Consider the following 12829-nt stretch of genomic DNA (forward strand, 5'->3'; position numbering starts at 1 on the left):
TACGCGTACGTACAAAAACGAACATGAACTTTACTACAAATTTGACGAGGATCACGAATATGTAGTTCTTCTGTGCGTCAGACGAATATTTACTGAACTACTGACAGAAATAAGAAAACCGGAAGTAGAAAAAAAAAACACATGATTAAAAATCTAACAAGTGAGCTTTGTTGCTGAAATAAAAACTGACAGAAGTCTACCAAAATTTCCTAATAGTAGCAGCGAGAAATTTCGTCAGACACTGTGCAAAGTAAACGTAACTTAAACGATCAAGGCTATGCCGTCTAGCGTCAGAAAGAAGAAGCGTTTAAAAGTACAACATGAAAACAATGTCCGCTCTAGCTCGTTGACACTTAATTGAAAGAAGTAACAAACAAAGGTAACAAATAACTTTCATAATACTCACGTAATATTCTCCCCACCAAATTTCACCTAAGCCAACACGCAGCATCACACGTCACAAGTATACACAACAGACGAAATCCCCAAGGTGATAATGAACGCCAATCCAAATTCTACAAGGATGAGAAGGCAGTGATATTCGTTCATGTGCCTCCTCTATGGCATCTGTAAATGATTCCAGGCGTTTCAGAACCCGGGCAACAGCACTTGGACAGTGGATTGCTGAAAGGAAAAACACCAAGTTGGTAAGGTAAACTTGCTAGTTATTCAGAATGTGTTTCTACTCATTGTGGCATAGGTACTGCAAGAAAAGGCAACTACAGCCAATGATGGCGAAGATGAAAAATCCTTTCTACACTACCCTGTCTCACAACAACAGAATGTTCCTGGCTCATTTGATCCTCACTCTAGGGTCTGGGCATCTAATTGAATTGGTAATGCAGAATGAAGTCCTCTCCATTTTCTATTACTTTCATTTTCACTTGTCTTGAACTCCTTGTGGATTAGCCAATGTAGGTGTCAATTCCATTTTTATCTAGTCATTGACTAACTGTTTATGTGTAATTTTAAAATAGGATACTTCACCAAAAAGGGAATTATCTTTCAAGGAAATTTGGTGCAGAAGTAGTTGACAATTCTGGATTTGACACATAGGTAATTTTGTTTTTATTCAGTAAGATTCCTGAACATTTAAAAGATATACTTACAGATCCATTTGTGAATTTAAAGTTGTTTGATATTATGTACTTGGCCTGTTGGCCAAGACTCAAACTGTTGTTCACGTATCCTGGCTGAAACTGTTGCCCGTTTTACCGAAATATCGTAACTTGCTTCAACTGACATCTCTTCCTGTGCAGAAAAACATGATAACAAAGGGTGTTATCATGTTGAATATTTATTGATCCTGCAGTAATGTGTGGTTAAGTTTCCTCATTTACTTCAAAAATGTGGGTTTACATAATTCAATTCAGTTTCTGTTGGTTGGAATATCTTTAGGTAACTGTAGAATCTCTGAGACATTTCTACAATTGTTAAGGTTAAAGAATTTTATTCTTTTCTTTCAAGTGACTTGCCTGTTATGTAGCTACCAAAGTTAAATTTGTCTGTTGACCCTTGCCCTGTAATTTTTGATGGATATCTGATGTTCAATCATCGAATGTGTATAGAAATATTGCATTAACTTTTCTTTTAATAATAAACAAAAATTATTGTAAGAGTACAAAATAAGCAAGAATTTTTATTTTAAAAATAGGACGAATATTATTTTTATTTATAAATCTATTGCATAAATGAATGGAATTTTGTGTTGACTGGTGGTTAAAAGAAGGGGAAAAGAGAAGATATATTATTCCAAAAACGTTTCATTAATGTGTGATTTAGGGCTATATTCCTACATTACCAAGAGGAAAACGCTCCATTATGGTTATCTCAGCAAGGAAAAGTATTTTTTTTTTTAGAAACACCAGATAGGAAAGCAGCACAAATATGCACTTTGAATTTAACACATCAGTTTTAAATTTCAGTCACTTTTCTATCTCCTCTGTTTCGCCAATGGATCAAGTGGACAACGGCAAACGATTAAACCGTAATAACGGGAACAGAAATACAGTTACAAGTTAATAATTAATTGAAACTGTACATCAGGTATAACCTCAACGCCACTACAGGGGTACCAACAGACGAAATATCGAAAAAATGCAGCCGATTTTTAAGTATTAAGGGAATTTCCGTGCTGTTACTTAGGTCAAAACAAATTTACATAATAACATAGAACTTCCATGAATGATGTCTTGTTTGGAAGCATGAAACAGGATATCACTTGTCTTCTACATCAAGAGCAAAATGAAACCCTACTTGATTCATTTTACAAGATATTACCATTTCAGATTTCCTGTTTTTGTCACATTTCTGTCATGCAAAGTAGTAGAAACCCCCTCAAAGACGTATCTTCATGACATGGCAGCCACCATGTGGAGATAGGCAAGTTATTCAACATGCTGTCACATAATAAATAAAATGGATAAGAAAATGGACTATTTAAACAGTCAAAACTCCCACAATTCACTTACTCCCTTTAGAATTCTTCACTTCCATTCCGATTCAGCTAGGTCAGATGGCTGGAAATTTCTCATCATTTTCCTATGTAAAAATGAAACACATTTCCAGCCACTGTCTAAAGAGCAGATGGCAAAATTTTGTATGTGATATGAATCAAAGAACTAGTCATCAAAGTAAACTTGTAACCTAACTGTAAAAAAGTTAATCAACTTAATTACTTTAGATTGATCTCAAGTGTTTCTGCATGTGAGGAAAGCTACAACTGAAACAGGTGGCAAAACTGCAGAGGAACACCTTTCACCACCTGGCTGCAACAAATCAATGTGCACAATGGACTCCATCAAAGTAGCTCAGACTTCGTCATGTTGTTAATAGAAAAACAAAACTCAATTTCAGCTGTCAGAAACAAAGTCTTCAAAATGTGTAACTTACAGTTAACAAGTTTACCAACATTATCACCTTCACAGTTAGTAAGTATTTCTGCATGTGCTACACGTACAGCCGGAACGTGCAGCAAGACATTTTGGGAAAATGTACAGCAGGCCACGTTATCAGATGGATTTGTCAACATAAATGGTAGGCTGTTGCCTGAAAATTCACCACACAAAAAATTTACATTTGATAACCTTAAACAACACAAGCAGCAAATACCATTTTTTTGGCGAAAAAAGTCAGAAAAGAGAATGAGCCGCACCGATTGAACCACTGAACTGTAAAAGATGTGAATCTGTGATGTCGAACAGCATTTCTCAAAACAAATGGCGCAATAGTCCCAACACATGTCTGGATCTGGAACGAAACATATTGAATAGTTAAATCCCTAAACACACTAAAATATTTAGCCACCTAGTGACAGCCCTTAGCATCCACGGATGACTGCAGTCAGTCAGTGGACGGAAATAATATAATTTTTCCGCTTTTTGTCCCGAAAAATAGACCAAATTTTGTAATCTCCGTGAAAATTTTGGATCGATTAGGTGATATTTAAAAAAAAAAAAATTTGGTCTCACAATCTTAAATTTTCCTGAACATATAGTTTGATTATGATATATGATTTTGCTAATTTTCCAATAGTTTTCTACCGATACAAATCGACCTCAAATTTGACGACGATTACGAATGTAAAGTTCTTTTCGACGTCAATCGAATATTTTTATAAACTTATTAACGAATTTTTAGATTATTCGACAAGAAACGCTACACAGTTTGGCTTCAGTTCCATAAAAACTACTTCTTATCCTACAGCTTTTTTACGACAAGAACGAATCTGTTCGCTCGAATGGCGTCGAAGTCGAAATGCCTATTTCGCGTGGTTGCCACAGCAGACGAGTTTTCACAGTAACAAGTGCACCCGAATTTTTTCGTTCAAATTAACGTATAACCTACTTGCCATTAATACCTAGATTTCCACCATAAAATAGCGAATAACTACCCCCATGACAGGCGAAATTGTTAAAATCATGCTGGGTTTTTGTCTAGAAATTAAATTCACCGCTACAACTGCATTATAAACATTTTAAAAATAGAAATCACTGTTCACCGAATCGTAATATATCAAGTTAGTAGTACATTATCAAAAATTTACGTGTTTTTATTAAAACAACAATGAAAATGAATGGATTACATTTCATTTTTATGTTATAGCAAAAGTATTTTAAAAAAAGAATGCAATAGAAAAACGAAAATGGGAAACTTTCATCTCCTTTCCGCCTCTTCGAATTATTTAGCCGACGGTGTTCACTTGCAGCAGGAAGTTTTGCATCCGCAGCTCATGGGACAACGGCAGTCACTTCCGCATCCACCTCCTAACACAGAAAGAGATTCATTTAAAAAAAAAGAAAGATTTGAATAAATTATTTCGACACTTACCTCCAGTGGCGCAGATACAAGCGGAATTTTGGCACGGCGCTCCGTTCGGCCCGCACTTGCATCCGCTTCCGCACGTGCATTTACCTAAAAATTTAAACAATATTAACTGGCCGTGATTTTAAAATTGGCAGCCTTAATCTTACTTTGGCAGCAGTTGCATCCGCTTCCGCACGAGCACTTGTCTATAAATGAAATCAATGAATAATAGATAAATCAAACAATTCGAATCTAAAATAAGTCAACCTCTAAAATTGTATTGCATTAACTATAAATACGAAACAAAAAGATGTTTAAATGGAACTTACTTTGGCAGCAGGCGTTAGGCATTGTAGTTAATTGAATTAAGACGACTTTTTTCTCTGACTGTTTCGTTCGTTGGAATTGTTGTGGTGTGCCTTCACTACTTTTCAGTCGCTGTATTTATATGGAAACCAAAGATGTTGTCGCCCTTCCGCTGAAACGGCAGTTCCGTGCTCATCGTCGGAAACTGGAACGAGTACGTCTCGTGCACCGTGCGCACTGTTTACATTACATCATCGTGTGGGCCTCAAGGAAGGGAGCGGAAGTAAACAAAAAATGGTCAGTTAAAATCTCAATGACTTTATCGCCTCAACTTTTCTTATCTTAACACAAATGACGGAGGGTCGTGCGCATCGGCTTGCATCAGCTACCAACACGTCCCTCCTTCTCTTTTTCCGTACCGTGTGCAGTCGATAAATCCTTGACACGAATTTGTATTGCCACAAAACATTATGATAATTCTTATGTCGTTTTATTTGAAAAGTCCCAATTATTATGATGATTAAATCAGGGTGAATACACTTTTCGCAAAGTCCCATTACAGCCGCAGTACCCGTATTGAAAGGAATACATTTTGTTGTTCAAAATTGCAAACGTGTTTCTATGCGTTTCTATGTCGTTCAGATTGCCATCCCTAGTCAATTCTTTTTAACATGAATTTATATTCATGAATAATTTTGAACGATCATTTATCCATGATCGGTTGCTACAGCGCAGATGGCAAAACATCCACGCCAACTCATTCTGGTTGCACGGCCTCCAGTCCACGAATCTTGGTTTTGTGAATACAACATTTGGCCGCATTCGGCATTATTGAAAAGTTTGTTCAGCTTTGAAACAAATCCGAATAAACAAAAGGTAGATAGCGTGCTACACGGAACTGATGACGACCGATGAGACCCAAGCAAATGTTTTGGCGATCGTAATCGACCACTTATCAATTCAAAAACAGAGCGCATATTGAAGAGATCAAAACATTGTGTTTCGGTTGCTAAGAGTCTGCATAACAACCCGAAATATCCAGATTATATGTACATTTTGCGCTTTAGTTTGTTTTGCGGCAACAAATTTCACGTCCGTATATAAACAGCGTGTATTGGCTCCCATCCGCACTGCTCTTTGTCGTTTGTTACGCTCCGTGCAAGCCAAATCCAAATGAAAATTCTGGACATTTGGCCGAATATGGCGTTTTTACTAACTTGTCGAAAGCAATTGATTTCAATTCTAATAATAATCACGTTTCTTTTAATAACAGGCTTTGATTTCGCGCCAGACTTCAGCTTAAGTGGCCGACACTTGAAATTTGTCGCTTTCGACGTAAGAATATATTTTCCGCATAATACAAACAGTTTTTCATGTAAGAATAACTCTCGTGTTCTTATGCAGAATCCACCGTTCGACTCGGTGGTCAAAGGACCAAACGGCACTTTCATTTTTTCTGGAGCGACAACTAACGTGGTCTTTTGGATAGCACAACGACTCAGATTTACGTGCGTCTAATTATTTCATCACTAGATAATCAGTTGCACAAAGCCTATACAAATAATTTACTTTCAACAGACCTAAAATCGTTGCAGTTGATCAAACACTTTTCGACAAATTGGGCGCACACGAGGCCACATTTTACCAACTTATGAACCAAGTGAAAAGATAAAAATTTAGTAATTAGATTTTGACATTTCAAAAATTGTTTCGTAGGATGTGGACGGGATAGTGGGGGCCTTCTACTTGACAATGGATCGGGTAGAAAGAATGGACTATTCGTTCTTTACGTGGACCGACGGATTTAGTCTTGTGGTACCAAATCCAGGAGAAGAAAGCAGATTATTCGCTTTCGTCCGTCCATTCCAACCCTGGGTGAACTACCACTTAATTTCACATTTCCCAGGCTATTTAATTACGATTTCATTATTTCAGGTTTGGATGTCAATTCTCCTAAGCCTTCCCCTCGTAGTAGGCACAATGACATTTTTCACGTGGTTCTACAATCGTGGTCGTCCTAAGAATAGCATTGAAGTTCTCTCTGTAGACACCAACAGCCAATCAAACGGTGTTTCACCAGGAAGCAACTTTACTTTCTTTGGCTCCCACATGATTTACGTAATAAATACCATGACAAATCAAGGTAAATTATTACTATACGTACAGTGGGTACCTAAAGTATCCGTACGGCTGAGAGGAGCAGTACGGAAAACGCGTTTTTCAAAACGCTCCCATAAATTGAATTCTCGTTGGAATGCAATAAAATTTATTTGTAAGGTTAAGATTAGGGTGGGGTTTCATCTGATTTTTTTTGGGAATTTTTCAACAACGCGATATGTGGTTTTTATCGCGTTGCGAAAGTATCCGTACGGCCGAGAGGCCTAGTAGGGAAATGGGCTTACTTTGGAGGCCTCTTATTCGGTAAATAAGTAACATTAAAGGGTGGGAAAGTTCTTAAAAAAAAGAGCTGCATTAGCTCTATATGTGGTCATAAGATCACATTTTTTAAGTTTCATTTATAGTAATGAAATCAAAAATGAAAACACGAATTATAAGTTTTCCGTTTTCTTCCCCTCGATTCCCCATCACCAGTGTTGCCATATCAAAAAATATTTACCCTTTCTCTTTCTCCCTCTTCCGTCCAAGGGAAGAAAGAGATTTTGGGATATGGCAACACTGGTGATGGGGAATCGAGGGGAAGAAAACGGAAAACTTATAATTCGTGTTTTCATTTTTGATTTCATTACTATAAATGAAACTTAAAAAATGTGATCTTATGACCACATATAGAGCTAATGCAGCTCTTTTTTTTAAGAACTTTCCCACCCTTTAATGTTACTTATTTACCGAATAAGAGGCCTCCAAAGTAAGCCCATTTCCCTACTAGGCCTCTCGGCCGTACGGATACTTTCGCAACGCGATAAAAACCACATATCGCGTTGTTGAAAAATTCCCAAAAAAAATCAGATGAAACCCCACCCTAATCTTAACCTTACAAAAAAATTTTATTGCATTCCAACGAGAATTCAATTTATGGGAGCGTTTTGAAAAACGCGTTTTCCGTACTGCTCCTCTCAGCCGTACGGATACTTTAGGTACCCACTGTATTATTAATCGATTTAATTTAAACGCCCCAAAATTAAAATTGATTCCTGAATCAATAAAAGGTGGGAGAGAAGCGGTTAGCCGCTTCTCATTTCGAGTACTGGCCGGTGCCTGGGTTTTGTGCGCAATGGTCCTAGTAAATTCGTACACGGGAATAGTCACTTCGGCCCTCACGACGCCTAAAATGAAACAGCCTATCAACACCCTGGAAGAATTAGCAGCAAGTAAGGAGGTCAAGATAGTCCTCAGAAGTGACACGGCGATCGGAGTACAAATTTTGGTAAAGCCCAGCAATAAGATATCAACATGGCATGTGCGGTATGATTGAATTTTAAAGCTTTTAAAATATAGCAAGCGACTTCGGGCATCTATAAAGTTCTTGCCGATCAAGCCCGGAGTGAACCTGATGAACGTATAGTTGCCGATCCTGGCAAGTTAAACGAAAGATTGAGGACTGGTCGCTACGCTTATCCATTCGTAAGTGATATCTACTTAATCTGGGAATCAAATTCATTAAAATCTACATTTTGTTTGTTCCCTGTTTAATTAGATGCATACTTTCACGATTGCCTTTGTCGGAACTCAATACAAAAAGGAAGGAAAGTGTCGGTTCAAGGCATCTAAAATTTTGTCGAGCTCGCACGGATATTATTTTTTCGTTTTGAAAAAAGGATCTTGGTACACACAACAATTTAGTCGAGGGTGAGTAAATCTCTACATGACTTTTATCACGCGTTACTTTATCACAATGGCACGTGTGCAGGTTCATGGACCTGTGGGAGAGTGGCCTAACACGCTTCTGGATGAAGAATCGACCCACTATACCGAGGGCGGACGAATGTTTCGACACCAAACGCAGAGTTTCTCGATTGGCTGCTATCCAATTGTCTGATTTGACTAGCGCCTTCCTGATTCTGGGCATCGGGATCGGATTGGCGACACTGGCCTTTTTGCTGGAAATGATCTACTCGAAATGGCAACGCTAAAACACAACTGGGTTTTAGCTTTTGTAGTTTACCGATTAACGCACATTATATATTTAATCGAGATATCCGTAGTGTGTTGACTATTATATCAGCTACTATTTACTGCCACCATTTTAGCCTTTATTAAGAATTTAACCGCGATAGTTATAAATCTGCTTCGACATAGGGTTGAATAATTAGCAGTTATTCAATTTAAAAATGAATGAACAGCTCACGAAAAATTTCAAGTAGCCTTTCAATCGCTGGCGCTAAAACAAAGCCAACCATAAAAATTTGGAAAAGATTTTTAAATGTTTGCCAAATAAAATTACTTCTAATCCCATTTAGCAGCCGATAGATACAAAAGGCAATGCTGATTTCTAATCCGCTAGTATCCAAAACCAACCCAAGACAAATAGAAACCAGACTAGATTGCAATATTAAAAAATTACCATTTGAAGCAGTCAATTAATTTAATTATTCCCGTAGAAATCGCATTGCCAATAAGCGCCAAAGTGACTGATAGCGGACAGAAACAGAAACACAGTTTCTGTGATTGCGTAATCTCGTCATTACAAGTTTAGAGTATCAATAAAATTCCCATTAAAAAAAAATAAATTAAATTTTGTTTAAATTACTTTTGAAATACACGCGAATAATATTATTACACCGAAATTCAATTAAAATATTGACATTCATCGTGTGTAAATGTTAAAATTAACAGAAAAGGGTAACTTTGGGATGGCTGCGAACCCAAGTCAGCCTTACCAAGGTGATATAAGGCGAGCAACACTAACTCATAATTAAACGTGTTACTCGAATCACAAGTTCAGAAACAATTTTGCAATGGATCAATTTACTATCAAATCTGTCTGCAAACTGACAATGACCGCACTTGCGCAGTTATTTACCACCAGTTGGATTATAATTCTCCCTGAAATTTTGTTCACAATAATCCCAGAAAAACCGAAGGCAAAGCCGAAATCTGATCGCAACCCCCAAAAAATTGCGAAACCCAAAGAGGCGCCGATTGAGGATAGTAGGAAAAGTGAAGTGCTTGAAACCAGAAAAGCGCCAGTTATTTCTATTTGCAACGCGGGTTTAAGAAAGCATTACAAACAAGACTTGCTGAGAACAAACCGCGCACTGACCGCAACCAGACAACAACTGGAAGAAAGCAAAGAGAAGGTGACTGAATTGAAGGAGCAAATTCAGTGGAAGAATGCCGAGTTGAAAGGAGCGGCTGAAAAGTTGGAAGAATCTTCTCGAATGTACACAGATCTTGTTCTAACTCACAAAAAAGTCCAGAAAGAACTGACAAGGGCCAATAGAATTCTGAGACGACTGGACAGAGCTGCTCAAAAAACTGGTAATAAGCAGCAGGACGATCCTACATCGACCGAATCGTCTAATACAGAAACGGTACTAGTTGTCGCAGCAGAGGTTTCCAGTGACGAAGAGATTGTCCACCACTTGAAAGTGACTGAACTGGAGAGCCAAGAAAATGAAATGGGCAACGAACTGACTGATTTACCAGAACCGGATATAGTGGAAGCTGTCAAAGAAACTGAAGGATCCTCAGAAATAACAGAAGAAGGAAAGGAAGAATCACAGGAATTCAACACTTTGGAAAATTCCAGCTGGTATCGGCATAACGACCGGAGTGCTATGTTGGATCTCACGAAAGACGCTGAAGAGGAAGAGATAGAGCCCAAAGTGAAATCGGAACTCGAAGTCAAATCGGAACCTGAAATTAAGGTGAACCAAGCACTTGTTAAAGAAGTGGAGACTCATCTTCAAACGTCAAAATCTTCAGTGGCGAACAAGGCGACCAAACCCTCAACGGCGGCCACAAAAGATTTCCATCCACTAGAATCACAGGAAATCAACACTTTGGAAGATTCCGGCTGGGACTGGTACCGGAAAAACGGCCAGAGTGCGATGTTGGATCTCACGAAAGACGCGGAAGAAAAAGAGATAGAGCCCAAAGAGAAATCGGAACCCGAAGTCAAATCGGAACCTGAAATTAAGGTGAACCAAGCAGTTGTTAAAGTAGTGGAGACTCTTCAAACGTCGAAATCTTCAGTGCCGAACAAACCGTCAACGGCGGCCACAAAAGATTTCCATCCACTAAGTAGAAAACCGAAGAAGAAAGGTTTCCTTACACGAAATGGTATCTTGAAATCGAATACTATTGACACAACTGAAAAGATGCCTAAGATCAAATTGGACAAAATGAAATCGCTGGATGTCAGCATGAACGGACAAGTGACCACCATGTACGTTGACAAAGGCAATTTCTATTCCGCAATAAACATGGATTTTTGGACAGAACTAGGATGTCCAAAGCTGGAATCGCTCTCCAAAGAATGGATCAAGAAATACGGAAATTACAAGTTCTTGAAAGTAGCAGACTTCAAGGGTTATTTCAATGCACACATCAAACTGACCGAAGATGGAAGTAAGACCCACTCTCTCCCCGTTTTTGTTTTCCATAAAAAACATACACCCAACTTTCTTGGACGCAGATATATGTACAGTCTTCTGCTTAACCAAAGCAAGGCTCCAGATTTGATCGCTAATGATGAGAAAGAGGACAAAACTAGTAAGTTGGCCCAAGACCAAGAAGCGTTGAAGGAAAAGGTGAAGGGAGAAAAATTTAATCTATACGAAAAGACCCGGAATACAATGAAGAAAATGTTTTCGAAGTGAAGAACTAAGGAAGGCAAGCATTCGGTGGCCACTCCGAGCGAACGCAGTGTTGGATTTTCAATTCAAATGTTGTTCTTTCATTTCAAAATAAATCAAATGTTTTGCTTCAAGAAGTCCAATAAATGAATTCCTTATCAAAATAAGTCTTTTTATTTTTGTAAAAAAATATTCTTGGCTAATCTGTGGTTTATCCGAAGATTTCGTGAAGGGTTTAGTGGATTGGAGAAAAATTGTTGGCTAGCAAATAATACATAGCAGTCTAGTGCAATAATCTAAAATAATACATGCCCTACCACTTTGGTTAGTTACAGCAAAGATGACCACCTGACCAACAATGACAAATTCTTCCAGCTATACAGCCTAATCCATTTGTTGTTGTGTTTCGCTCAAGAACGTAACAAAATTCGTAACAAAATTTTAACACAAAAGACAAAACTCGATAAAAATATTCAGTCCTTCAATGGACTTCTCAGTAGGCTACGACATTGTCCTAGCAAGAACAATAGCCAAAAAAACCTGCTGAGTCTCACAATCGTAAAAATATAAAATCAACAAGTCTTAACTGACGTGTGAAAAAAAAAATTATTGAAAAAAGGTCCCTAATAAGTAGATGAAACAAAGACTCACTTTTGAACGATGCGCGGGATGGTAAAATGTCACGTCACGCAACGGCCTATAAGAAACATTTAAATAGAACAATTATTAAGAATCTGCATTGAAAATAATGTTTTTAAACAATAATTTCTTACCTCAATGGATAGCATGATGTGAGGAGTGGTGTTGTGGTGTGGAGGATCACAAGGAAGATAAAAGTCTGAGTTTGAGAACTTTTTATCCATCGTGAATCACTTTGGCTTACCCTTTAGATTTCTCCAAGATTGATGAACCTAAATAACACACAGAAAACTTATTATTGGAAATCACAAACTGCCTGCTTGACTGTGTCAACTATGACTGCTATTATCTAATGACGCGAAATAAGGTAAGGAATAAATTTAAAAAAACTGGGGGCGTATTCAACCTGCGTCTTTCACAGACAAAATTGTCACATTCCTCAACAAAAAGTGCTGAAAATCAAAATAGGGCCGGGTAAAGAAACGCACTCAGCATATCACTCACATCGATTTAAAATCTTTTACCTTGTGACGAACCCCTGTTAATAATAAACCTCAAACACTCTTAAGCACACAGTTAAACACTAATTAACGCAAGCATCCATAATGAATGACTATTGGTAACAATGCCATACCTGTTGACTTATTCACACACGTGTCTTGTCTTCATGCCGACATGCGACAATGCGACATGGATTCATAAAAACAAACTTCGTCTGCTAGTTAACATTCCGCCATCTAGTGGAAGTAAAATAAATAGAGTTTAGACATTTTTACAAAAATAAAAATGGTATATATAATTATAATTGATGTAATTATGTC

The 12829-nt window shown here is 37.8% G+C and overlaps 2 protein-coding genes and 3 long non-coding RNA genes across 9 annotated transcripts; 3 read left to right on the forward strand and 2 right to left on the reverse strand.

Annotated features, from left to right (window-relative positions):
- The first annotated feature begins 319 nt into the window (after positions 1-319).
- Positions 320-1611, forward strand: LOC124202505. 2 transcript variants are annotated; one of them, XR_006878196.1, is made up of 4 exons: positions 320-647; positions 701-914; positions 978-1056; positions 1132-1611. It is a non-coding gene; the product is annotated as an uncharacterized LOC124202505 (long non-coding RNA). The 2 variants fall into 2 exon arrangements; XR_006878195.1 differs by having other exon boundaries at positions 701-836.
- Positions 1612-1624: 13 nt separating this feature from the next.
- LOC124202504 lies at positions 1625-3233 on the reverse strand. Of its 2 annotated transcripts, none has more exons than XR_006878194.1 (5): positions 3112-3233; positions 2893-3048; positions 2679-2815; positions 2472-2575; positions 1625-2399 (listed from the first exon to the last, which is right to left on the reverse strand). It is a non-coding gene; the product is annotated as an uncharacterized LOC124202504 (long non-coding RNA). The 2 variants fall into 2 exon arrangements; XR_006878193.1 differs by having other exon boundaries at positions 2472-2621; positions 3112-3223.
- An 883-nt stretch (positions 3234-4116) lies between these two features.
- On the reverse strand, positions 4117-12693 carry LOC124202399. 2 transcript variants are annotated; one of them, XR_006878066.1, is made up of 6 exons: positions 12643-12693; positions 12143-12280; positions 12021-12066; positions 4635-4875; positions 4330-4413; positions 4117-4265 (listed from the first exon to the last, which is right to left on the reverse strand). It is a non-coding gene; the product is annotated as an uncharacterized LOC124202399 (long non-coding RNA). The 2 variants fall into 2 exon arrangements; XR_006878065.1 differs by lacking the exon at positions 12643-12693 and adding an exon at positions 12533-12618.
- Positions 5643-9024, forward strand: LOC124202398 (glutamate receptor ionotropic, kainate glr-3-like). Of its 2 annotated transcripts, XM_046598746.1 has the most exons (9): positions 5646-5946; positions 6016-6119; positions 6190-6271; positions 6328-6486; positions 6547-6754; positions 7779-7996; positions 8068-8193; positions 8267-8418; positions 8480-9024. In XM_046598746.1, the coding sequence occupies exons 1-9, from the start codon at positions 5785-5787 to the stop codon at positions 8700-8702; spliced, it is 1434 nt and encodes a 477-aa protein (XP_046454702.1). In that variant the 5' UTR covers positions 5646-5784; the 3' UTR covers positions 8703-9024. The 2 variants fall into 2 exon arrangements, with proteins under 2 accessions (XP_046454701.1, XP_046454702.1); XM_046598745.1 differs by having other exon boundaries at positions 5643-5946; positions 6328-6754.
- Positions 9527-11354, forward strand: LOC124202397 (cylicin-1-like). The gene is made up of 2 exons (XM_046598744.1): positions 9527-11142; positions 11210-11354. The coding sequence occupies exons 1-2, from the start codon at positions 9528-9530 to the stop codon at positions 11254-11256; spliced, it is 1662 nt and encodes a 553-aa protein (XP_046454700.1). The 5' UTR covers position 9527; the 3' UTR covers positions 11257-11354.
- Positions 12694-12829: the final 136 nt, after the last annotated feature.

This window comes from Daphnia pulex, chromosome 9 (assembly GCF_021134715.1).
Source record: "Daphnia pulex isolate KAP4 chromosome 9, ASM2113471v1".
Classification (NCBI taxonomy): Eukaryota; Metazoa; Arthropoda; class Branchiopoda; order Diplostraca; family Daphniidae; genus Daphnia; species Daphnia pulex.

Coding starts and splice junctions, on each gene's coding strand:
- LOC124202398 (XM_046598745.1), top strand. CDS start 5,785: ATGAAAATTCTGGACATTTGGCCGAATATGGCGTTTTTACTAACTTGT. Junction 5,947..6,015: donor TGAAATTTGTCGCTTTCGAC/GTAAGAATATAT, acceptor GTTCTTATGCAG/AATCCACCGTTCGACTCGGT. Junction 6,755..7,778: donor AAATACCATGACAAATCAAG/GTAAATTATTAC, acceptor AATCAATAAAAG/GTGGGAGAGAAGCGGTTAGC.
- LOC124202397 (XM_046598744.1), top strand. CDS start 9,528: ATGGATCAATTTACTATCAAATCTGTCTGCAAACTGACAATGACCGCA. Junction 11,143..11,209: donor CAAACTGACCGAAGATGGAA/GTAAGACCCACT, acceptor TCTTGGACGCAG/ATATATGTACAGTCTTCTGC.